Genomic DNA, 25,743 nt, shown 5'->3' with positions numbered 1-25,743 from the left:
TCCGAAGAAATCGCGACGGTCAATGTTGTTTGATGGGGTTTTGCAATCAGTACATCATATGGAGAGGCCATTTGGTCCGAAGATAAATAGGTATATGGCACAATCTTTAGCAGGCATCAGACCAAATGGTATGGCTCGGCATAGCAGTAAAATTCCCTTAGAGTTAAAACTCTCGTCAGCTGAGATATAATTAAACTCCAGTCTTCTCTTAAACCGATCCCAAAAGTTCCCAACTGCGATTTCATATAAGTTGGTCTCTACTACGCCAGCCAAACATGGCAGCTTAAACTCTTGAGACCTTTGCTTTATTAAAACCTCCGTACTAGCTCCGAGTCGTACTATAGCAGGTGCTTTATCTTCAAATAGATATGCTGATCATGAAACATCAATAGTGGGTGTCAAATGCAACCCCGTGACCCAAGCCTTGTGGCGTACCTTTTGCGCCCTAAAGCGAGTTTGGCATATAACTTCTGGAGTGTCAAAAAGCGCCATCGAAAAACTCTTGGCTCTCTGGTGAGTCTATTTTTGTTGAAAAAATTTCGTTAATACTTTGTACGCGTCTCACTTAGCGACATCTACTGAGTTGTTAGAGAACTGCATTTTGAACCGTGCTTAGTAGGCGCGGTGCAGGCAGCCTTCAACTAAATACAGACAGGAAGAGGTTACGGATTCACCATTACTGCAATTTTTGACTAAATGGAGTAAAAGTAAATTGAACATGTCCTATAAACAATTTGTCTCCAGTTTTAATAAATGTTGAACTTTCAGGGAGGCAGCAAGCGCTCCACATCTGGAGATGATGCCTGCTCTTCTGGCTTGGTGACATAGTTCCGACAGGGCGCTTAAGCTAAATAAAGACATTCAATAAAAAAAGGCACTTATGTCTTTTTATTTCGTGCCATTAGGTCCTTGCATGTGAAAACAATTCAAAGTACAGGAATTGTCATATGACGATGAAAATAATCCCTGGAGAAGGGGAACAAGAGGGACAAGGGACAAACATAAATCTCCAAACACAGCTAGGTGACTGGTGAGCGACCGAAAAAATCCGCCTGGTCCGGGTATCGAACCCGGGACCTCTCCATTACAAGTCATATGACGGTTTCTGCTGTTACAAGACAACGCCACGCCGAAGCCCTTGGATTAATCATAGCTCAGCGGCAGCACGAGCTTTCGCTCCACACGCTCCGAGCTGCGGTGTGCGCTAACACAGGCAGCCACCGATCCCCCTGAGCGTATAGTATAGAATCCCACATGTGTAGCATGATTCATCAGCAACTTCGAACCAATGTTGTGTTTTCTGAGTCACACTTAACCGATGCGGCGTATGGGCCGAGAGATAAGGAAAGAACAGACAACACAATTATGCGTTAACTTCAGAGAATATATTCGGGTGTATTTCCTTGGTCTAAACCGGTCATGCTAGTGGATTGTGTACTCTGTTCTTTTTACCTGTTTGTGTCTAAAAGTGCAACCATATTTTCTCACATTCATATCTGAAGCCCACTGCCTCAGTCTGGGCGTTCGAATCCTCCCACCCTGGTTTTGTGTACAATGAAGCGCAGGAACGGCACTGCGCACTGCCCCCTTTTCTGTGTCTCCCTAGCGCTCTTTTCGTTATTAGCGGAGCCGCGATTTGTGTTATCGTGTTAGGAGCGCGGTGTAAATTACACCACACGTTTCGAAAGAGTAAATCAATTTAACTATTCAGGTGTATATACTTATCTCCCATCCCATCTGCAATAAAAGAATCATGTTGAACGAATCTCCCTGAAAGACCTTCGGATGCTATGTCTTTGAATGTCATAATTTTAAGCTTACACCCCACTTGAGTACAAAAAATCCACGTTTCACATGTTCGCTCCATTCTTGAATACGCTTGTATTGCTTGGAATGAATACCAGAAAATTGCTACCTCTACAATTTCTTTACAATTCAATATTTTTATTTAATACACGTAACCTCAGGGCCTTCAGCATTGAAAAGGGGAGTGGTTACAAAAATAAATGATGATGGTGTAAAAAAAAAAAAACATTTACTAGAAGAACAAAAAATGGCGTCGAATTCTTCAATATTAGCTGAGGCGTTCTTGAACAGTTGGAGGTCTTCTATCGAAGCTGTTGCCACGTAAACGCAATTCCACTTTTCTGGTGTGCGTGGGAGAAATGACTGAATAAAAAGCATTAGTCCTGGACGATGTAACACGGGCGTTATGGACGTGATCAAATCGCGATGAAACGTACCGAGGACGTAAAATATGTTCGGCGCGGAGGTGGGGGTGATAAAACAACTTGTGAAAGAGGCAAAGACGAAAGTTTTTACTACGAGACGCCAAGGACGGTAAGTCGAAGCTGGATTTTATTGTGGTTACGCTCGCAAATCTCTGATAGTTGGAAAAAAATAAAACGAGCATAGTTATCCTGAGCCAGTTAGAGTGAGCGAATCGGATTTTTATCACATGGATCCCAAACTGAAACAGCATAGCCGAGTTTTGGACGAATTATTGCTTTATAAATTCGAAGTTCTAGAGATCAGGGAACTTTCGCAAGATTAATTCGAAGATGTCCCAACATGCGGTAAGAGTTATTAATAATATATGCTATATGAACTGATCGAGTGAGATTTGATGTGATGTGAATGCCAAGATATTCATAACTAGTCACAGCGTCCATGGGCGAGTTATGAAGATGGAAACAACCAGATTATACATATTTCTGGACACACGCATAAATTTACATTTGCTAATGATTGACTTCATGCACCACCTTTTGCACCAGACAGAAATAGCGCTTAGATCGGACTGGAGGGTATTAATGTCATCTTCTCAAGTTATTTGCCCAAATACGACACAGCCATCGGCAAAGAAATGAATATGAGAAGAAGCACAAGAGGTTAGGTCATTAATCTATTAAAGAAAAAAAAAAGAGGCCCGAGCACAGAGCCTTGTGGCACACCAGAGTGAACGCCACTCGGCTGAGAGAGATGATTATTAGCTACAATGATGTCCGAGCGGTTAAACCGAAAATATTCAAGCTAAATAGCGAGTTTTTGATTCAGTTTAAGTTACAGTTTCCAGAGTGATAGCTCATGTCATACCGTATCAATGCCTTCTAACAAGTCTAAAACAATGCAATCGGCAAATCAGGATTGGTCAAGATTGACATTTAGCTTATAAAGGGCTGATACCAAATGTGTTTCACACGAGTAGGTTTTTCGAAGGCCTTTTTGTGACGACGTGAAAAAAACAATTTAGATTCAAGACAGTTGGCGAGGTTCGAAGATAGAGTATGGTCAAAAAGTTTAGCGAAGTTTTAGATGAGTGATATTGGTCGGTAATTAAGTACGGAATGCGAGTTACCTGATTTATCAAGTGGAATCCTCTTCCCGACCGTCCACACAGCTGGGAAAAAGAACATTATAGATTGCTTGTTGAAAAACGTTTGATAGCATAACTGAACAATATAAGCTCGTACATATTAAACATTTGGGGCTGATTATGTCACAACCAGGGGCCGAGGAAAGTTTATGTGATCTAATTATGCTTTGAATACCTAAAGGCTCTAGGATTATCGGAAACGTAGCAGGGTACTCGTAGAAATGGGTGAGACGTTGGAAGTTAAAGAAATATTATGCCATTAAATTTCATTGAAGATAAATGGACAATATTGATGGGGAATGAGGTAGCTGAACTGTCAAAACTACTGCAATATTAACATCATCAGTAGGGTTTATCACGCGCCAAACTTTGTTTATGTCGGTTGCAAGCATGCACGGCAAGGAACTTTTATAATGTTTTTCTCTGGGCGTTTTAATTGCCGCCGCGTATTCATCTGAATTCAGTTTGTGAGCGGCCCAATATGCATCGCCTGAGGAAGATTCTGCATATATGAACAGTCGCTTTTTTTTTTTGTTTGATAGACGTCTGATGTACAAGGAAGCTTTACTGTTAGATATGATTGTGCGGGTAGGAAAGTGCATATTAGTTAATATGTTGATCTTTGCCACGAACATAGCCCAGTCGAAGCCAGATAAGGAAGTAATTTTTAGATGAGAACAGGGCAAGGTGTTAGTACAAGGTCTAGTGTATTCTTGACTGATTCCGTTGTTCTTGTGGGTCGTTTAAAAAAGTTGCGTGAATAAAAACGCTGTACATAGATTAGAAATTCGTTTGCTAGAGTGGAAAAAGGTTGCAAACTGGGTGATTTGTCGCCCCATTAAATAATAGGAATATTAAAATAGCCAAGTAAAAATTAAGGTAATGCGGGATGACGGGACACTACTAGGTAAATTACATGGTGTAGTTCGTTTATGAGGGTCGAAGAATAGTTAGGCAGACTATATCAAACACCAACGATAGCTCGTTGCTAATTTATTTCGATAATGGCCCATACTATGTCCGAGCTGCTGGGGTTATTGTCCCGAAGGACAAGTGATCAGGCGATAATAACTGAAGAAACTAAACGTTTAATGGGGCCAACTTGAGCCCAAAAATAAAAAAAAAAGGGAACAGAGGGAAACTGCCGAGCGTCGCGGGCGTCGAAGTCGGCGTGACAGCAGAGTCGATCGCTGGGGCGAAGCTGGCTTTGGCTCACCACGCGAAGCCCCTTATGTATACGCGTGAGCTTCTGGAATGGTCAGCGTAAAAGTTTCGACGCGTAGAACATTCTAACCTCAAATCACCCCCCCCCCCCCCCCCCCCCGCCACTAAAGGGGCCTTAAGGTAGGCGAGCCAACAGAGAGCGTGGTGGTCCGTGACAACGCGAGACATCTTTGTCAGTCGTTGAGTAATTTTTCTCTGCCTTGGACAGTGCCCTGCTTGCGTAAGTGATCACCCTCTCTGCTCCGTCTTGTCTCTGGACGACTACGGCGCATGCAGGCGCAGGGACATTTCCCTGACGAATAAAATCGAGAATTATTGTACTTCAAAGTATATACGTTCTATCTGAAGTATCGTATGCACAACAAATGAGGACAGAAATGTCATTCTTTGTTTTTTCTACAAATTGCCGCTGACTCGCGTATGTGAAGCAATATTAACTAGTGTTAGGTTTTGTAGAGTTTTATTTATGTTTAGATCTTACGTTTCAAATACCACTGACAAAAATTTTAATACTAACTCAGTGTGAATAATACACACTATTAACCACGAGGCGTATTTTACTTGTGGTCCGCGATTGCAGTTAGTAGGTGACGTACAACACTCCGTACTAAAATAAGTGCGTTTCCGCGGCTTTTGCATGTTACTTCGGTTTTATATGTTTTACCCGGAAGGTCCTTCAGAAATGTAAGCATTGCTGCGGTTAACAAATTAGGGGGTTCGAGGTGTTTAGCTAATATTTTACCGGAACACTTGATTTGCGCACTGAAAGGCGACGAGCTCGCGCCCGCAAACCTACAAAAACTATCTTAATATTCAAATGACCAAACAACAGGAAACCTGGGGAGGTAAACAAATATAGACGCAGTACCAAATTTCGAGAGGGGTCACAAAAAAGGACTGAGTAATTCACGCAGGAAACCTATTTTTTCACGGTCTTGATCGTCACCGAATGCCTTGTATGCAAAGGCGATGAAGAGGTAATGATCTTGGGACGATGTTGAGGTTGAGCCGAGCATGGTCTACTTTTTTTAATTTTCTTAAAATAAATGCCGACTTTAAAGGGGTCATGAAACGCTTTTCCAACTTTTTCCTGTTTAGCTTTCCTCCTCAACTCATAAATCGCGCATTCCACCTTAAAGAAGTCGAAAAGAAGGGAGGCCCCTCTCGCTCGGAATCTGGTTTGTCTACCCGGAGAGAGCCATTGTCCCCATGGAAGATTAGCCCGTCGCTCAAAATTCAGACAAAAGTTGCTTTCCCCACCCCGTTCATTCCGAAGCTGACAGTGCTGTTGAAGCTACGTGCTCGTTGGGCCAGCCACTCTTGCCACGTGAGCGTGGCAAATGTGGCTGCAGAGAATGAAGTCAGGTGATGAAAGGGAGGCGGCTGATTGGTCCGGCAAGCGCGTAGCTTCTACCACGATGTCAGCTTAGGGGTGAAAAGAACAAGTGACGTCAGTTTGGACCAAAAACAATGCTTGTTTTTGCATCTTGAAAGGAAACTTTAGTTTCTAGATCTCGGTGAGTGTTAGCTCGTTTGTTTAAGACGCTGAAAGCATTGCGTGCAGTCTACCGCGAAAGTTTCTCGCTTTCATTGTGTTCTCGTTGGCTTGTTTTTTATTGTATTCCAAAGATCGTCTTTTGAATATACCAAAAACAACTTTGGTCAACTGCTTTTTTGCGTGGCCAGAAAATGCTACATTTTATGATAGTATAACAAGTCAGTTTTCGTTTCCACGGGAAAAATATGTCTGAGATTTTACCGCAAAGTTGAGTCATAACACATGAGTCCTATGGCTATGAGGCTTTCGGTTGAAAAATATGCGCAATATTTTCTGGTCCATAAGTCGATCGCACCTTTGTATTACTTGCGCTTTTCTGCACGGTCGGCAAGAGTGCAGTTGTATGCCCATTAGTATTATGATCGCGACATAATCTCAAGCAGGAGCAATTTTCAATATTGCTGTTAACGGATGATAGGAAAAATAAATACTTATAGACCCAACCACGAAAATTTTCACACTTAGGGCGTATATATATTAAAGAAAAACACATATCACCCGCACCATTCAATGAAATGCAGCGATTGAAATATGGAAATAAACCGCGTCTTTCCTATTGGAAAACCCCAATGTGAAAAGGTAATTATGGATATTGGTAAACAATATATTTTATTGTATTACAATACGATATGCATATGTATTGGAAAACATTACCTTTACTGTATCGTATTCCAAGAAGGGTTTGTTATGAGATACCAATATACGTTTGATTTATTGGATTACAATAAGGGGTTCCATATCCTTAATACGCTAAAAACATTGGAATCCCAACTGTGTTAACGCGTATCGGATCCCATGTGTCGTATGGAGATCCAATAACGGTTTACAATTGCTGTGTATTTAGCGTGTGGTGGATATTGGAGTCTAATATATTATATCGGCTACCAATAAAAGTATATACGAGATGGAATGTCACGTTCAGCGCAACATTTCTTTGCAACGCAAAGTCTCCTTGTGTGTATTTCGGAGTGATGAAAAAAAAAATGTTGCAGTTGTCAAATTATGAACAAAGACGCAAAACACTGGGCTCATCTATACCAAATATATTTAACATATTCCTGACCTGGAGGATCCGGCATTTACTGCAAAAGAAAGTTTATTGCTTACAACCCTCATTAAAACACTTGATGTTTGAAAAGAGAATGTGAAATCCTAACCCCCTAATGAAAACAGCACCTGTTAGCTGCAGCCATAAAACTGCAAGATAGAAATTTATGATTAGCTGGCGACAAGTAGCGATTCTTCACTAAGCCGGATAGATTCAAAGTTATGTCCTGGTTTGTTACGGAAAAATAAGCTTCAATGCAACTGCACCGAGTCATTCTGAGCTCGGTCAATTAAATATACGTATATATCTTCTGTGTTTCAGAAGTATTTGATTCTTTAGCCTTAGTTGTTTGCAAATAAATCTTGACAACAAAGGAGACATAACCATGTTTCTGACCGAGATTCTTGGACGAGTGTTGGGTCAACCTTGGGTCGACACGTGGGTGGACTCCAGTCGAGTAACCGGAGAGTGAGTGGATGCTGCTGTCACGTGGTCACATCTCGAAAACGTCGCGAAACAGCCAAGCTCGCGAACGCCCTGTCACTTCGCTCGCTTCTCACTTGGTGGCTCGGTTGCTCCGAGCAAGAGAGATAAAAGGTTATAATGAACCTTCTCTAAACGAGAGAGTTTTTCACCGCCCAGAACCTTTCAAAAACGTTTTTTTTTTTGTGTGTGTGTGGTTGTTCGGTATTAATGAGGGAGCTTTGGGCTTAATCGTCATACAAGTGCCAGATTTAGGCTTCAATGTTGGGTGTGTCTCAGTTGCGGGTCCTTGGGTGGCGGGTCCACAACTATCACGATTTTTTGGCAGTCAAATTTGCTGTTATGGAAACCTCATAATCGCCATGGTTATTTCTTGATCGCATGTTTCAAGTTCAGGAGTTCTTTTGTTCCAGTTAATTTTTTGCTCGAAAACAATACGTGGTGTTTCATCTTAATTGCAACAGAGTCTTAAAAAAAAAGAATTGTACCAGTGGGTGAGAGTTAGACGAGTTGAGGGGATAATCGTCGGACATTAGATGGGATAATGGTCAAGGTAAGTTGACTAATTATCTCATATGTTTTATGTATTTTTAATTACTATACTCGTTTTCACCTTAAGAACCGAAGTAAAACAAGTCCGGCTGGTGGCGGAGTGTTCTGGGTTTCCACCAATGAAATGCCGCGATATCGCGTAGACTTCACTATTCTCCGTCGGGAGGTGGTGGGATCTACAATTAGAGACCGAAACCAAAACGAATTTAGCACTGCAGCATCCTCTAGTGGCAAAAAGCTAGAACATACCTCGTTAGATAGCGTTTGTTTCAGATTAACATGCCTATGCTCTGCACAATTTTGCATCGCCTTTTTAAACTGTCTTTAATAAACCTATCTTTGTATATCTAACATTGTTTATACCGTCGGGTTTCTAAAAACACCATGAGAAAAAAAAATCAATGTGTGCCAGTTTTCGCGTGTTTACAGTTTTTAACGGCAACCTTGGAGTGCTAAAGCAAAAAGATCAGCTGACATCGTCGACATCGCCGCAAACTTGATGAACTGGGATTGATCAGACCTGCTACCAGCCACAAACCTATGTTTGCATAGTTTATTCTGTCTAATATACCTTTGTTTACGTTATTGCGTTGACGTTCATGTGTATACATTGAGTGGGCAGTCGGTTTCCTTGCGTGTCGTGGTGATTTTAAATTTTTATTCTTTAATTCTGTTTTCTTAAGTTCCGTGGTGTGGGGATGGTGGTACAAATCCTGATTATAAGCAGAAACAGCGTGGTCGATGTGAGATAAGTTCTTCCACGATCCCATCAAAGCTTCTGCTTGTTGCCCGAGTGGCCCTGTGTGAGGATGGCGATAAGAATCCCGATTATAATCTGAAACAGCATGGTGAATGAGAGATACGTTTATTGCCAGAGCGACTCCAAGGCATGTGGATGGCAGTTTGTGAGTTTACTTTCCCACAAACCGCATGGGGAACTCACCACTGCAGTAACGGAGCTATCTCATTCTCAATGAAAGACTGGGCTGAACATGATGTTTAGACCTCAAAATGAGGTGTAAGCGACACTGAATTCGCATGAGGTGAGCAAGTGAAATGTTACGCTCAGGGTCACATTCGAGAACAATGGTGCCCTTTCGGCATGCCGCCCAACACTACGTCTTCTTTCTTGAATGAAAACGACCCTTAAAGTGTTATTGTGTGCATATATGTTTAGCAAGCAAAAAGGCAAAATGGCGCCTGACACCTCTGCTGTAGATGGGCAAATTAGCGAGTGAAGTACAACTGCAAACTTTTTTTTTATGGTGAATCTTTGTAATGGTTATCCACGGAGCAGTGGGATACATACAACTGATTTCAAAGACCCCGAGAAGCCATGAACAAGGCTATTACGTAATGAAAGGTAGAATCACGACAACAACATGACACTGGAGCTTAGGCGTGTATGAAGTCGGGAATCCAATTTTGCAGTATGTGAATGGTCCTCAAAAAAACCCCTCTGTGTTCTGGGGTATGACAAACAAAGTCCAAAGTTCTAGCCACTTTCAGAAGAGAACATATCCTAGGAGGATATTAGTTCACGGTCAATCTGTTCATTCTCATCCTCGTCGTCAGCTTCGTCGTCGTCTCCACTCTCCTCCTCCGTGTCGCTTGCATCGAGGGGTATGATCACTGGCTCGAGGTTCGACTCTGGGACATCACATTCTCGAAACTTCGCCTCCATTTTTTTCCTATGCTCTACAAAGTCATGCCAATGGACAGCTGTTACGTTGTCCACTGCTTCCCTCAAGAGCCGCTCGGCGTCATTGGGCTTGAATGTGATGTTTTTGGAGGCGACCTCCTGCTTGACTCGTGCCCATATCAACTCTATGGGATTTAGTTCGCAATGGTACGGTGGGAGCCTCAACACTGTGTGTCCAACGTCCGTAGCCACGACGTCAACTTTGTGCTTTGTGTAGCGATCCTTCACCGTTGCCACGATGCTCAGAAGGTCTTTTTTCTTCATTGTGGCAGTCCAGTCTAGGTTTTTGGAAGAGAGCCACTGCTGGATCTCGCCCTTCTTTGTTGCAGTTGTGGGAACTGCTTCAGCCTTTCTGCTGTGGTATGGTGCGTTGTCTATAAATGAAGAAACCATGCTTCAAACCTTTTCGAGTCCATTTCATCGTGGTAGTCCCCCTTTTTCTTCCAAAGGAACACGTCCAGGCAGCCGGACACGAAGCCAGTGTCACTACCTGCGTGGGTGACAATCACTCTTTCACCTTTTCCAGAAGGAACCTTTAATCCGGTCGTCAGTCCAGACATGAAGGCTTGCCTTGCTGACTTTATGGTGCTGTGGGTCCACAGCTTGTCAACTGTAAGGCCGGCGTTCACCCAAGTCTCATCTTGCGGTACTCTGTGCTTTCCGATGGCCCTCAAATACCGCCGCCTCCACTCGACGATGTCCTCTCTCTCAATTAGGAAGGAGTTGCGATTCCGTTTCTGTTTCTGGAAAGCCATGTCCTTCAGCAGGCGATACAGGGTAGACCCGGAACAGGACGGCAGCACGTTGTCTTCTTGGAGACGAGCGGCGATTTTCTTCAACGTTGGAATCTCCCCCCGACAGAACAAATTGTGCAGGCAGCTTCTCACGGCCGTCAAAGTGCACGCGTCGTGATTTGAAATCCTCTTCCTTTTCTCAGCGAATTTCGGGCGCTTCTTTGAAGGAGATTTCACAGCTCCGTTGGCACGTTTAAAGCCACGCTTGATCTCGTAGATCGAGCTAACACTGATCCCCGTTGCGGCGGCAGACTTCCACCTCATTTTTTTCTTAGTACTGCCGCCGCATTCAAGAATAAACGTTCATAACACACTGCCTTGTCTGGCTCTACAGGACATTTCCACCTGCGTGACGTTTGTAGTACAGCCGAGGGGAAACGTCTTCAGGAAAGAGTGCTGACTTCACGGACCGATCAGTCAGAGATGTTGGAGTCGCCATATTGGAAGTCCAGCAACAGCGGCTGGCCGGCTGGCTACGAACATCGATCCTCAGATCTTGTGAGGCGTTGAATTACGTGAATACACGCGTACTAAGGAGGTGTTTTATTTATCCTACTGAGATTAACAAATTTATTTAAGCTTAAATGACGCTAGCTTCCCAGAGCAAACGTTTATCGGAACTACTTCGCAGAACGGAATAATATGTGCGACGGCATGCGACCAATAAGCATGCGATGAGAGGGACACACCCACTTTTTTCTTAAGGTGAAAACGAGTATAGTTGCAGAAGTTATATTGGAATGGCTGTCTTGACTGTAACTAATATTAAAATTTCACAAAAATAGCGTCGCAAGCCGAGCCCACAATGATGCTATGAAAGGGCACGTTGGAGTTTCAAGCGTGCCCTTTATGGGCGCGCCAACGACACAAGTGAGGACCTGGCAAATACGACATCATTCTTGCAAGTTTCAGTGTGAGCCGGGCTAAATCAATGCCACCTTGAAGACAAGGCCTGCGCGTTTCATTCACTAAACATCTACACTAGTATATCCCCTGAGCGCCCCTTAGGTGTCCCGGATGAGCAACATTGTCTGCTACATCGTCTGCGGCATCGTCTGCTCCATCGCTTGCGTCAGTAGTCATGCTCAGAACGAGCTCCCATTAATAGGCTGGTAAGAGCGGCAATCTTGATGGTGTTAGTTGCACGTTGCAAATGGACTGTGGAAGTTCGTTTTCAGCAGGTGGCAACGCTCATGCTCAGAAGTCGCGGCCACACGCGGCCTATACTCTCGTCAAGCTTCAGCCTGTTTGCCGCTTGGGGCGGATCGGGTATCTACTAACGAAACGTAATGCGCGGGCCTTGTATTCAACAAAAAACTGTAATAATTAATAGAAGACATCTTGTATAGATCCCAAATGAAGTAATAACAACAAGCGCGAATTCGTAGAGGAGGTCGAGGAAAGCAAGAATATCTTTATCTTGAATGCTGTGCCTTTTCCCTTTGCAGGTTCTCTTCCAAATATAATATATAAAAAACGCGTATTACAATAGAAAGAAACAAACGAACACCCGCAATAAGAGAGTAATTACGTGCGAAGCAGCCATTATCATCCTCATTGTTCATTAAACCGCGAAGGCCTATACGGACAATTCAAAATGGATGAGGAGATACAGGAGATGATTTTAGTATAAGATTTTAGTATAAGATAAGAAGGAAACCTTAAAATATTCTTTTGCTCGTCGTGAAGATATCGTCTGCTTGGCCCTTTTTATGATTTGGTTTTATTTTTATTTGCTCTTGCTAACTGACAGCTATAAGTGATTAAGCACTAGCCGCATAAAGGGTCCTGATATAATTATTTGATTGCCTGCACTACACTTGCATTCAAAGTAATAGTGTTAGAAAGTGCTCGATCCTGCATAAGTCGTTGTGTCCGTAATGGATAATGGCGTTTTGACATAAAGGCAACATTTCTAGTGTCATATTTTGTATTAATTAAAGTAGGGATTGCTTTTTTTTTTTTTTTTTGGTGAATGTACAGCTAGACAGCCGTCAATCGCTAGTAGGCTAAATGAATGTCATCAGCCATCACAATTCTTAAATGGAAACGGGCATAAAGCTGAAGGAACTATTTTTAGATGCACTGCATTGAAGGTGCAAGTTACTGCATACGAAAGCACTGATTATAGTTTCATTATCCGTGTTTTGCGCATCGCCACCGTTGCGCCTTTGCAGGCGTGGTACGTTTAGAGCACCACAGCACTTTCCACGTGCTCCAAGTCTTTTTAAACTTGACGGACTTTGGAGTTTTCGATGACTCTAAACCAGCTTCGATTTCAAACATTATGTTAATGTTCAATAAGTACAACGTTAATTCAAATATCTGAGATAATTATTCTGATAATTGGTGCGTTGGTTTACATTGCCTGAAATCCGCCGTGGCTGCCAAATTGTTTACAAGAGAGGTTATATTTTTGTCAACAGCCCGCTTTTTAGGGATACTTGAAAATAGTCGCAAAAACACCCCGTATATGTGTGTACATTATAAAATGTTTATAGGAAGCTTTATTAATACATTTTTATCAAATCGTTTGCCTGCTGGTACCAACAGTCCTAATTTTGGTGTACCTAACAAGTTAGGTTGAATAAATCGTAAAACTACTTATTATGACTTTCATAGAACATAGTCAGAGAGCATATGATTAAAGTGCTTTGCTTTCAGCTAAGCAAAATATCTGCCTAATTGGCTGTCATGGATCCTAGGGACTGTAGCCAAGCCAGAAGCGGCAGTATTATTCGTTCATAAAAGCATCGGATGCTTCCCACCAAAACACAAATAAAAAATAAGAATATTTTCTTTATCTACTGATGCTTTCACTCAAGCATAATAGAAAACTACCTGACAAACAATAGAAATGTGCAATGTCCATCGGGCAGTTAAAAAATATTTTTTAACCTCTGACGCACAACGATTGTCTATTGTTGCCATGGGGGTAATGAACGAATGTTTTTCTGCCACAAGCTCTGCGAGAAATTTCTAGACAATATTTGGCTTTTGCGACAGACTTTAATAACAATGCTCGTGGACAACATTGGAGGTGCGTGGATCAAATAAAACTAAAATTGCAATACCCCCTCTCTACTCTAGCGAAGTGCTATATAACCCCATGCTAAACATTGTGGCAATATCGTCAGCGCCTACGGTACAAGATGAAGGCAATCATTGCAGTCACCTGCGTCTTCTCTGCAGTCATGCTCACTTCTGCACTCGATAGTGAGTCTGCCTTCTTCAAGGGGCCATTTTGTGTTTGTAACGTTCTCGAGTTCATTCTACTATCACGATGTTCATCCCTGCTGCTAAAAATCACAGATAACTTTCTTTTTCATCAACAAGTTTAAGACAATGAACGACTTTCTTCTCGGTTTAAGATAAATGCCGACTTGTGTGTTGTTCTCCTTCTCAGAAGAAATATTGGAGGAACTCGCCATTAGGCTAGAGCACTAAGGTGCAACTGGATCGTCAACAAATAGATGTTTTTACACTTGTTATCAGCTCAAACTGCAGAGTCGGGTTTAATGATTTAATAGGTGTGGTTCGACTTTATTTATCATTCAATTGGCGTGTAATGCATTTTATTTATAATCGACGTTTAATTAACTTTACTTATTAGTTAATATAATCAAATATTGTTTAATTTGATTTTCAGTTTATGTTTGATTTCAAAACGCAGATTGTCCTTTTCTGGTATGCAAGGTAATGCCGGCGCTGTCGGATGTACCCCATATCACCTACGACATATCTTTATATCTTAGCCTTTTTTATTATCTTCTAACTTCATTGTTGAGAGAAGATACCTATTAAAATTAGCGTATAACAATATGTTTTTTTGATAAAAGTAGATGACAATGTAGGCATTTTTACAGCGGGAGCTCTATAAAGGTTTCGATGTGGCGAATGTAGCACCTCTCTGAGCCTGTCATATTCAAACAAAATCAATTCTGCAGGACGTATTTGTGAAGCACCGCGTGCGGTATCATCTTGCGCTCAAGATGTTGAAGTGACAACTTCGTATTACTTCGACAAAAGAACTGAGCAATGTGAACAAGAAATTGGTTGTGGAACGGGCCCAAACAAATTCCCGGACCTAGAAACATGCAAAAAAGAATGTCCGTACGGTGAGTTCTGCGTGTGTTGTAATTCAAATTCTGTAACTTTGTGTGGTCAGCAGCAATCGGAGCATTCTGCGAAAATGCATGCATGAATAATAAAACATCATCTGAAAACGGACGGTCCAAAACGGAGATTTAAGGAGATCCTCTAAAGTCGATAAGCCAAGACTGTTAGCGAGGCCGTAACAAACATAGAGTAGGGATGATTCGCCGCTTCGAGATCGTCAACCTTTCTAATAAAATCTCAATTCAAGTGCAGCTGCGCAGGTATCGTGTAATTTCAAAGTTAAAGTTAATGAGGGAACTCATCGTTTCCAGGACTACTCGGTCTCTTTCTTAATTAGGCCAGAGCTGCGGTCCGAATGTGGCTACGGCCCTTCACGAGAAGTTTCGGCTTTGTCTTCTTCTACGACGGTCACCACTTCAAGAAGTAATACACCATCGCAAAAGGCAAAGTCGAAACTGCTCCTAAACTGAGCGGATTTGTCTTTGTCGCGCATCAGCTGTTTTGTCGTTTCCTCTCCTACGGCATGTTGACATAAGCTTTACTCTCTAAAAGAAGCCCGTGCGTCTGCTTTCCCTCACAACACCTCGGAGAGCCAATCAGCGCAACTTACGGAGGCAGCTCAGCGAATGACGATGCCGAAACATATGTTTAGACCAAGAAACGCAGTCTGAGTTGTGATATTAAGCAATACTAGCGTGGCGTTTTGCATTGCTTAATGCCACAACTCAGACTGCTTTTTTTGGTCTAAACAGCTGTTTCGGCATCGTCATTCGCTGAGCTGCCTCCGTAAGTTGCGCTGATTGGCTCCCCGAATGTTGTGCGGGAAAGCAAACGCACGGGCTTTTTTTAGAGTGTGTACCACCATCTGCGCAACCAAAAGAAGTCCCGAAATTCCAGACATTTCGGCCAAAGACACTGAACTCGGAAATTACGGTCAACTCGCAGACGCCACCGGCGCGCAAAATTAGTACAGCAAAAAGAAGAACGTTGCGAAGAGTTACGAGCGCCTTGTGCTGTCTCAGTCTCGATAGGCGGGCTACAGTGACTTTCCAAGTTGTAAACATATGCAGCGCTACCGGTCGCTGTCTGCACGAACTGCCTAAAACTTTCATTGCCTTGCCACAAGACTCTTCTTGTATAGTGCATTAAAGGTCGCCAGCTGCTCCCGTAGGTACTTCTGTCTCAGAAATCCGCGAATAAGCCTATGCAAGAATAAAACGTGATTTATATTGAAGTGTGCTTTTGTGTGCTTTCAGGAAAATACGAGTAATAGGACTGCTTTCCCAGCGACTGGTAAGTTAGTACAATCAACCAGTGTCTTACAGAAAGCTGCTGCTCTTAGCCAACACTATCAACCATGTCCAGCAATGTGTCCTTCCACAATTCCAATTAGAATTAAAAAAAGAAAGGCAGCGCATGTTCGTATACATCGGCACAGCTTAGGTCCATACGCTGCCGACGCTACGAGGTAATGGGACCAATCCAGCGCGTCAAGTGCTCGTCACTGGACCTGCTATGTTTATGACTGGTTCAGTGGTTATAGGAGCAAGAAACATTTCGAACAGCATTATGATAGGCTTTTGACGCTGTCTGATTGGTCCCATGAAATCATAGCGTCGGCTGCGTCGGAACGTAGGGTGAAACGAAGCGTACTAAGTTATTGTTGGTGATGTTTATAGGCAGGCAGATGTCGATTTACATTTTCATTCCGAGGCTTTGTTTTCTAACGAACCTCTTTTGAAGAAGTGCGCTCCATATATTAGCTGCTACGGCAATTATCCCAATCCGACATTGTTTGAGCAACTACTCTGGGCACCTGTTGGCCAGTAAGGCCGTGTAAACATGCAGGGTAAATCCGACTCAGCTCTTATCGAAAACGAGTACTGCGTCAGCGGTCAGCAGGGACTCGGATCCAATGAAACGTTTTCATCCGAAGAAATCGCGACTGTCAATGTTGTTTGATGGGGTTTTGCAATCAGTATATTATATGGAGAGGCCATTTGGTCCGAAGATAAATACGTATATGGCACAATCTTTAGCAGGCATCAGACCAAATGGTATGGCTCGGCATAGCAGTAAAATTCCCTTAGAGTTAAAACTCTCGTCAGCTGAGATATCATTAAACTCCAGTCTTCTCTTAAACCGATCCCAAAAGTTCCCAACTGCGATTTCATGTAAGATGGTCTCTACTACGCCAGCCAAACATCGCAGCTTAAACTCTTGAGACCTTTGCTTTATTAAAACCTCCGTACTAGCTCCGAGTCGTACTATAGCAGGTGCTTTATCTTCAACTAGATATGCTGATCATGAAACATCAATAGTGGGTGTCAAATGCAACCCCGTGACCCAAGCCTTGTTGCGTACCTTTTGCGCCCTAAAGCGAGTTTGGCATATAACTTCTGGAGTGTCAAAAAGCGCCATCGAAAAACTCTTGGCTCTCTGGTGAGCCTATTTTTGTTGAAAAAATTTCGTTAATACTTTGTACGCGTCTCACTTAGCGACATCTACTGAGTTGTTAGACAACTGCATTTTGAACCGTGCTCAGTAAGCGCGGTGCAGGCAGCCTTCAACTAAATACAGACAGGAAGAGGTTACGGATTCACCATTACTGCAATTTTTGACTAAATGGAGTAAAAGTAAATTGAACATGTCCTATAAACAATTTGTCTCCAGTTTTAATCAATGTTGAACTTTCAGGGAGGCAGCAAGCGCTCCACATCTGGAGATGATGCCTGCTCTTGTGGCTTGGTGACATAGTTCCGACAGGGCGCTTAAGCTAAATAAAGACATTCAATAAAAAAAGGCACTTATGTCTTTTTATTTCGTGCCATTATGTCCTTGCATGTGAAAACAATTCAAAATACAGGAATTGTCATATGACGATGAAAATAATCCCTGGAGAAGGGGAACAAGAGGGACAAGGGACAAACATAAATCTCCAAACACAGCCAGGTGACTGGTGAGCGACCGAAAAAATCCGCCTGGTCCGGGTATCGAACCCGGGACCTCTCCATTACAAGTCATATGACGGTTTCTGCTGTTACAAGACAACGCCACGCCGAAGCCCTTGGATTAATCATAGCTCAGCGGCAGCACGAGCTTTCGCTCCACACGCTCCGAGCTGCGGTGTGCGCTAACACAGGCAGCCACCGATCCCCCTGAGCGTATAGTATAGAATCCCACATGTGTAGCATGATTCATCAGCAACTTCGAACCAATGTTGTGTTTTCTGAGTCACACTTAACCGATGCGGCGTATGGGCCGAGAGATAAGGAAAGAACAGACAACACAATTATGCGTTAACTTCAGAGAATATATTCGGGTGTATTTCCTTGGTCTAAACCGGTCATGCTAGTGGATTGTGTACTCTGTTCTTTTTACCTGTTTGTGTCTAAAAGTGCAACCATATTTTCTCACATTCATATCTGAAGCCCACTGCCTCAGTCTGGGCGTTCGAATCCTCCCACCCTGGTTTTGTGTACAATGAAGCGCAGGAACGGCACTGCGCACTGCCCCCTTTTCTGTGTCTCCCTAGCGCTCTTTTCGTTATTAGCGGAGCCGCGATTTGTGTTATCGTGTTAGGAGCGCGGTGTAAATTACACCACACGTTTCGAAAGAGTAAATCAATTTAACTATTCAGGTGTATATACTTATCTCCCATCCCATCTGCAATAAAAGAATCATGTTGAACGAATCTCCCTGAAAGACCTTCGGATGCTATGTCTTTGAATGCCATAATTTTAAGCTTAAACCCCACTTGAGTACAAAAAATCCACGTTTCACATGTTCGCTCCATTCTTGAATACGCTTGTATTGCTTGGAATGAATACCAGAAAATTGCTGCCTCTACAATTTCTTTACAATTCAATATTTTTATTTAATACACGTAACCTCAGGGCCTTCAGCATTGAAAAGGGGAGTGGTTACAAAAATAAATGATGATGGTGTAAAAAAAAAAAAACATTTACTAGAAGAAAAAAAAATGGCGTCGAATTCTTCAATATTAGCTGAGGCGTTCTTGAACAGTTGGAGGTCTTCTATCGAAGCTGTTGCCACGTAAACGCAATTCCACTTTTCTGGTGTGCGTGGGAGAAATGACTGAATAAAAAGCATTAGTCCTGGACGATGTAACACGGGCGTTATGGACGTGATCAAATCGCGATGAAACGTACCGAGGACGTAAAATATGTTCGGCGCGGAGGTGGGGGTGATAAAACAACTTGTGAAAGAGGCAAAGACGAAAGTTTTTACTACGAGACGCCAAGGACGGTAAGTCGAAGCTGGATTTTATTGTGGTTACGCTCGCAAATCTCTGATAGTTGGAAAAAAATAAAACGAGCATAGTTATCCTGAGCCAGTTAGAGTGAGTGAATCGGATTTTTATCACATGGATCCCAAACTGAAACAGCATAGCCGAGTGTTGGACGAATTATTGCTTTATAAATTCGAAGTTCTAGAGATCAGGGAACTTTCGCAAGATTAATTCGAAGATGTCCCAACATGCGGTAAGAGTTATTAATTATATATGCTATATGAACTGATCGAGTGAGATTTGATGTGATGTGAATGCCAAGATATTCATAACTAGTCACAGCGTCCATGGGCGAGTTATGAAGATGGAAACAACCAGATTATACATATTTCTGGACACACGCATAAATTTACATTTGCTAATGATTGACTTCATGCACCACCTTTTGCACCAGACAGAAATAGTGCTTAGATCGGACTGGAGGGTATTAATGTCATCTTCTCAAGTTATTTGCCCAAATACGACACAGCCATCGGCAAACAAAAGAATATGAGAAGAAGCACAAGAGGTTAGGTCATTAATCTATTAAAGAAAAAAAAAAAGAGGCCCGAGCACAGAGCCTTGTGGCACACCAGAGTGAACGCCACTCGGCTGAGAGAGATGATTATTAGCTACAATGATGTCCGAGCGGTTAAACCGAAAATATTCAAGCTAAATAGCGAGTTTTTGATTCAGTTTAAGTTACAGTTTCCAGAGTGATAGCTCATGTCATACCGTATCAATGCCTTCTAACAAGTCTAAAACGATGCAATCGGCAAATCAGGATTGGTCAAGATTGACATTTAGCTTATAAAGGGCTGATACCAAATGTGTTTCACACGAGTAGGTTTTTCGAAAGCCTTGTTGTGACGACGTGAAAAAAAACAATTTAGATTCAAGACAGTTGGCGAGGTTCGAAGATAGAGTATGGTCAAAAAGTTTAGCGAAGTTTTAGATGAGTGATATTGGTCGGTAATTAAGTACGGAATGCGAGTTACCTGATTTATCAAGTGGAATCCTCTTCCCGACCGTCCACACAGCTGGGAAAAAGAACATTATAGATTGCTTGTTGAAAAACGTTTGATAGCATAACTGAACAATATAAGCTCGTACATATTAAACATTTGGGGCTGATTATGTCACAACCAGGGGCCGAGGAAAGTTTATGTGATCTAATTATGCTTTGAATACCTAAAGGCTCTAGGATTATCGGAAACGTAGCAGGGTACTCGTAGAAATGGGTGAGACGTTGGAAGTTAAAGAAATATTATGCCATTAAATTTCATTGAAGATAAATGGACAATATTGATGGGGAATGAGGTAGCTGAACTGTCAAAACTACTGCAATATTAACATCATCAGTAGGGTTTATCACGCGCCAAACTTTGTTTATGTCGGTTGCAAGCATGCACGGCAAGGAACTTTTATAATGTTTTTCTCTGGGCGTTTTAATTGCCGCCGCGTATTCATCTGAATTCAGTTTGTGAGCGGCCCAATATGCATCGCCTGAGGAAGATTCTGCATATATGAACACTCGCTTTTTTTTTTTTGTTTGATAGACGTCTGATGTACAAGGAAGCTTTACTGTTAGAGATGATTGTGCGGGTAGGAAAGTGCTTATTAGTTAATATGTTGATCTTTGCCACGAACATAGCCCAGTCGAAGCCAGATAAGGAAGTAATTTTTAGATGAGAACAGGGCAAGGTGTTAGTACAAGGTCTAGTGTATTCTTGACTGATTCCGTTGTTCTTGTGGGTCGTTTAAAAAAGTTGCGTGAATAAAAACGCTGTACATAGATTAGAAATTCGTTTGCTAGAGTGGAAAAAGGTTGCAAACTGGGTGATTTGTCGCCCCATTAAATAATAGGAATATTAAAATAGCCAAGTAAAAATTAAGGTAATGCGGGATGACGGGACACTACTAGGTAAATTACATGGTGTAGTTCGTTTATGAGGGTCGAAGAATAGTTAGGCAGACTATATCAAACACCAACGATAGCTCGTTGCTAATTTATTTCGATAATGGCCCATACTATGTCCGAGCTGCTGGGGTTATTGTCCCGAAGGACAAGTGATCAGGCGATAATAACTGAAGAAACTAAACGTTTAATGGGGCCAACTTGAGCCCAAAAATAAAAAAAAAGGGAACAGAGGGAAACTGCCGAGCGTCGCGGGCGTCGAAGTCGGCGTGACAGCAGAGTCGATCGCTGGGGCGAAGCTGGCTTTGGCTCACCACGCGAAGCCCCTTATGTATACGCGTGAGCTTCTGGAATGGTCAGCGTAAAAGTTTCGACGCGTAGAACATTCTAACCTCGAATCACCCCCCCCCCCCCCCCCGCCACTAAAGGGGCCTTAAGGTAGGCGAGCCAACAGAGAGCGTGGTGGTCCGTGAGACAACGCGAGACATCTTTGTCAGTCGTTGAGTAATTTTTCTCTGCCTTGGACAGTGCCCTGCTTGCGTAAGTGATCACCCTCTCTGCTCCGTCTTGTCTCTGGACGACTACGGCGCATGCAGGCGCAGGGACATTTCCCTGACGAATAAAATCGAGAATTATTGTACTTCAAAGTATATACGTTCTATCTGAAGTATCGTATGCACAACAAATGAGGACAGAAATGTCATTCTTTGTTTTTTCTACAAATTGCCGCTGACTCGCGTATGTGAAGCAATATTAACTAGTGTTAGGTTTTGTAGAGTTTTATTTATGTTTAGATCTTACGTTTCAAATACCACTGACAAAAATTTTAATACTAACTCAGTGTGAATAATACACACTATTAACCACGAGGCGTATTTTACTTGTGGTCCGCGATTGCAGTTAGTAGGTGACGTACAACACTCCGTACTAAAATAAGTGCGTTTCCGCGGCTTTTGCATGTTACTTCGGTTTTATATGTTTTACCCGGAAGGTCCTTCAGAAATGTAAGCATTGCTACGGTTAACAAATTAGGGGGTTCGAGGTGTTTAGCTAATATTTTACCGGAACACTTGATTTGCGCACTGAAAGGCGACGAGCTCGCGCCCGCAAACCTACAAAAACTATCTTAATATTCAAATGACCAAACAACAGGAAACCTGGGGAGGTAAACAAATATAGACGCAGTACCAAATTTCGAGAGGGGTCACAAAAAAGGACTGAGTAATTCACGCAGGAAACCTATTTTTTCACGGTCTTGATCGTCACCGAATGCCTTGTATGCAAAGGCGATGAAGAGGTAATGATCTTGGGACGATGTTGAGGTTGAGCCGAGCATGGTCTACTTTTTTTAATTTTCTTAAAATAAATGCCGACTTTAAAGGGGTCATGAAACGCTTTTCCAACTTTTTCCTGTTTAGCTTTCCTCCTCAACTCATAAATCGCGCATTCCACCTTAAAGAAGTCGAAAAGAAGGGAGGCCCCTCTCGCTCGGAATCTGGTTTGTCTACCCGGAGAGAGCCATTGTCCCCATGGAAGATTAGCCCGTCGCTCAAAATTCAGACAAAAGTTGCTTTCCCCACCCCGTTCATTCCGAAGCTGACAGTGCTGTTGAAGCTACGTGCTCGTTGGGCCAGCCACTCTTGCCACGTGAGCGTGGCAAATGTGGCTGCAGAGAATGAAGTCAGGTGATGAAAGGGAGGCGGCTGATTGGTCCGGCAAGCGCGTAGCTTCTACCACGATGTCAGCTTAGGGGTGAAAAGAACAAGTGACGTCAGTTTGGACCCGATGACGCGCTTTTGGGACCGCGGATGTATCACAGTGAAAAGGCAGAGAGGTTGCGAAGGGGAGGAGGTACGAAATAGTCCGCTCTGTTTTCAAATTTTCGCACTGACAGTCAGGCTTTTGACTTTCTACTTTTTTTTCTTTTGGTCCACTGAACGATGTGCTATTAGTAAAATCCCAATCTAAACTGATTGGGAAAACGATTTGCCTGAATTATATATATTTTTAGGAAGGATACATGTATTTTCCAAGCATTAAAAAGGGCATAGCTTTTCATTTTTTATGATTTGGTGGCTCAAATGACTTTTGATTTAACCTCACTAGGCACGTAGAAACCGGAAGACCTCCTTCGTCAAAATCTTGAAAGGAGCAGCGCAGCGAATTTAATTTTGATTTCATCGACAAAATACGTTAGCAACAATCTACTTGTGCTGTCATTAACTTTCCTATAATTTACAACTCCGGAATTTTTATGAATGCCCAGAATAAGATTCTGGAAATGACTGGTATTCACAACAAATATACCACCACTTATACCTTGAAACGCTTTGACGCTTTAATATTTGCCTTGCTAATATACGCTGCACTTACCTTCGCGTTATACATGGGCGTACCGACCAGGGGGGTCAAGGGGGTGTTGCCCCCCCTCCCCCCCTAGTTCTCAGAGTGGGGGGGGGGCAAGGCATGTGTTTTGCACCTCTGGAACCGCCGCTACTGGGCGGTGCAAACACTGGCCGGCGGCACCCAAGGAATACCAAGGGCACCGCCCCCCGACCCACACGGGCATATTTTTCACGCGCAGGCCATACATACCCTAGCAACCGCGCTCACGCCGGGTTGGCTGGTTTGTGGAGATAGGCGCTGCCGCCGTCAACATAGGCATTTGATACAATACGAGTTTTTAAAGTGGCAGCGTAACTTAGTGGTAAGATGTCTGCCTCATACGCATCAGGCCCGGGTTCGGTCCATGGTGTGGGCTCAGTTCTTTTATTTTTTTCCTCGAGCATTTTGTTTTGTCGAGGCATTTGGCGATATTTACGACATTTTTTTTAACGATTAACACAAAAAAAAAAAAAACGAATGTTGGTGACGAAACATCGCTGAACTAAATCGTATGGGACTCTATTCCTACATTGGGGAGAAGCGGGGACAAGCCCTTTCTTCAAATGCGTCAAGTCTCCCTGAGCTTCGGGATACAAAGAAACGCCAGTCTTTGGCGCTAATCCCACAGTTACTCCGCATCTCTTGCATCGTGTATGTTCGTTCCTCGCGCCTTATAGCAGTGTTTTTGCATTGGGGGGCTGGTTAAAATTTTAGGGGGTTTTGGACTATCCAAATTGCTTCCTTCCTCCCCCCCCCCCTTTTTTACGCCACATGCTTCCCCCTCTGCAAATATCAGGTGATCTTCTAACATTTTATCTCTGTTGATAGGCAAAACAGTCACTCAGAAAAGTCGTTAAGCTACTAATTACCAAAATAGAAATGTAATGGAAAGTTACTAAACTACCCAGAAAAGTAGTTAAACTACAGTAACTTGAGTGAAGTAGTTGAACTACGTACAAGTATGGCTGGCAGGCGCTGTGCGTAAGGGCTTTCACCTATCTGCCTAGCCCCGCACACCATCACATGGGCACCTTGTGCGAATAAAATTATTATTATTATTATTATTATTAATATTAATATTATAACAATTCGTTTTTTGGCTCACAAGTAGTTTGTGCCAAAACAGAATAAAAATTGCTTTTTATTCTGTTTTGGAACGAATGCAACGGCCCAGTAACCGTTGCATTCGTTTTCGCGCATGAAACGGTGACTCCCAGAGAAAGTAAGAACGCAGTGATTCCCTTTATTTTAACAATGTAAATACACTTGCAGGCGTGCGCTGATAAAGCCTCAAAATCAAAACTCTCGTAGCGTGATTCGTGACTGCGCCGGCTACCCAACATCGTTGTCAAGCCACTTTCTGCAAGCAAACACTAAAATTGCCAGTAAACATACAAAAGCGACATCGATACAATTATCTTGTAGAATATCACCTTATTTACTCATAACTGTGTCAATAGGCACTACATGTTGTGTTTATGTTAAGAAAGAAAAAACTTTTTTCCTGGAAAAAAATAAATATCAATGTTAAGTCTAGTAACAATGTATTTTCGCCGAATCAGCATGCCAAATCTTTAGAAAAGTTCGGCAAAAGTTGCGCCCAATTTGCGATTCGGCAAAAGTTCGGCCTATCACTAGTAAAAATATGCGACCCCGGGGAGGGGGGGGGGGGGGGGAGGGGGAGGTCTGGTTTGCTCCCCCCACTCAAAAACAAGTTGGTACGCAACTGGCGTTATACGAATATTTGGAGCCCATATCTTAATGCTGTTCACGGCATATCCCAGAAAAAAATCTTTAAATATATTTATAGTAACTTACGCACGCTAGGGCATTTCAATCTACTTCAGGGATACTCATATATGGAGAGCTTTTTTTGTGAACTTTCAAATGCAGAATTAGTTTCTTCTTGACAACCTTATCAGAAAAAATAAAGTATGAAACTAATTGCAACTATGCACCAATGGGTATATATTGAAGCAAAATAAAATAAGTCTGCACAATATTTTATTAATGTTTAGCGCGCCTTCACAAAACAAAGAAACTAACAAACGGTTTATATAAAAAATGACCAATCAAAATTAATAAATTGGCGTATTGAGTTGTGCCTTTTCTAGAATATATCCTTTTCTGCACAGATTCACGAGTATAAAATAAGTTTCAAAATAGACAAATAAATTAAAAACAGCAAACTATTGTTCATCAAAGCCCCTTTATGTATTTACATTTGTCCTGCAAGAATAATTAGATACGATTATATTTAAGAACCTTACAGCACGCGGCCCTTGAAAGTAAA

General features: G+C 42.5%; 1 protein-coding gene and 1 pseudogene across 1 annotated transcript; one reads left to right on the top strand and one right to left on the bottom strand.

The window, feature by feature from the left end:
• Positions 1-9,763: 9,763 nt before the first annotated feature.
• LOC120845193 lies at positions 9,764-11,001 on the bottom strand. The gene is made up of 2 exons (XM_040216999.1): positions 10,434-11,001; positions 9,764-10,317 (listed from the first exon to the last, which is right to left on the bottom strand). The coding sequence occupies exons 1-2, from the start codon at positions 10,999-11,001 to the stop codon at positions 9,764-9,766; spliced, it is 1,122 nt and encodes a 373-aa protein (XP_040072933.1).
• Positions 11,002-13,889: 2,888 nt separating this feature from the next.
• On the top strand, positions 13,890-16,158 carry LOC120845192 (annotated as a pseudogene).
• Positions 16,159-25,743: the final 9,585 nt, after the last annotated feature.

Source organism: Ixodes scapularis, unplaced genomic scaffold (genome assembly GCF_016920785.2).
Source record: "Ixodes scapularis isolate PalLabHiFi unplaced genomic scaffold, ASM1692078v2 PGA_scaffold10__122_contigs__length_95168666, whole genome shotgun sequence".
In the NCBI taxonomy this organism is placed as follows: domain Eukaryota; kingdom Metazoa; phylum Arthropoda; class Arachnida; order Ixodida; family Ixodidae; genus Ixodes; species Ixodes scapularis.
Note: the sequence above shows the minus strand (reverse complement) of the source record. Positions and strands in the feature narration are given on the sequence as shown.

Coding starts and splice junctions, on each gene's coding strand:
- LOC120845193 (XM_040216999.1), bottom strand. CDS start 11,001: ATGAGGTGGAAGTCTGCCGCCGCAACGGGGATCAGTGTTAGCTCGATC. Junction 10,318..10,433: donor AGTGATTGTCACCCACGCAG/GTAGTGACACTG, acceptor CTTCATTTATAG/ACAACGCACCATACCACAGC.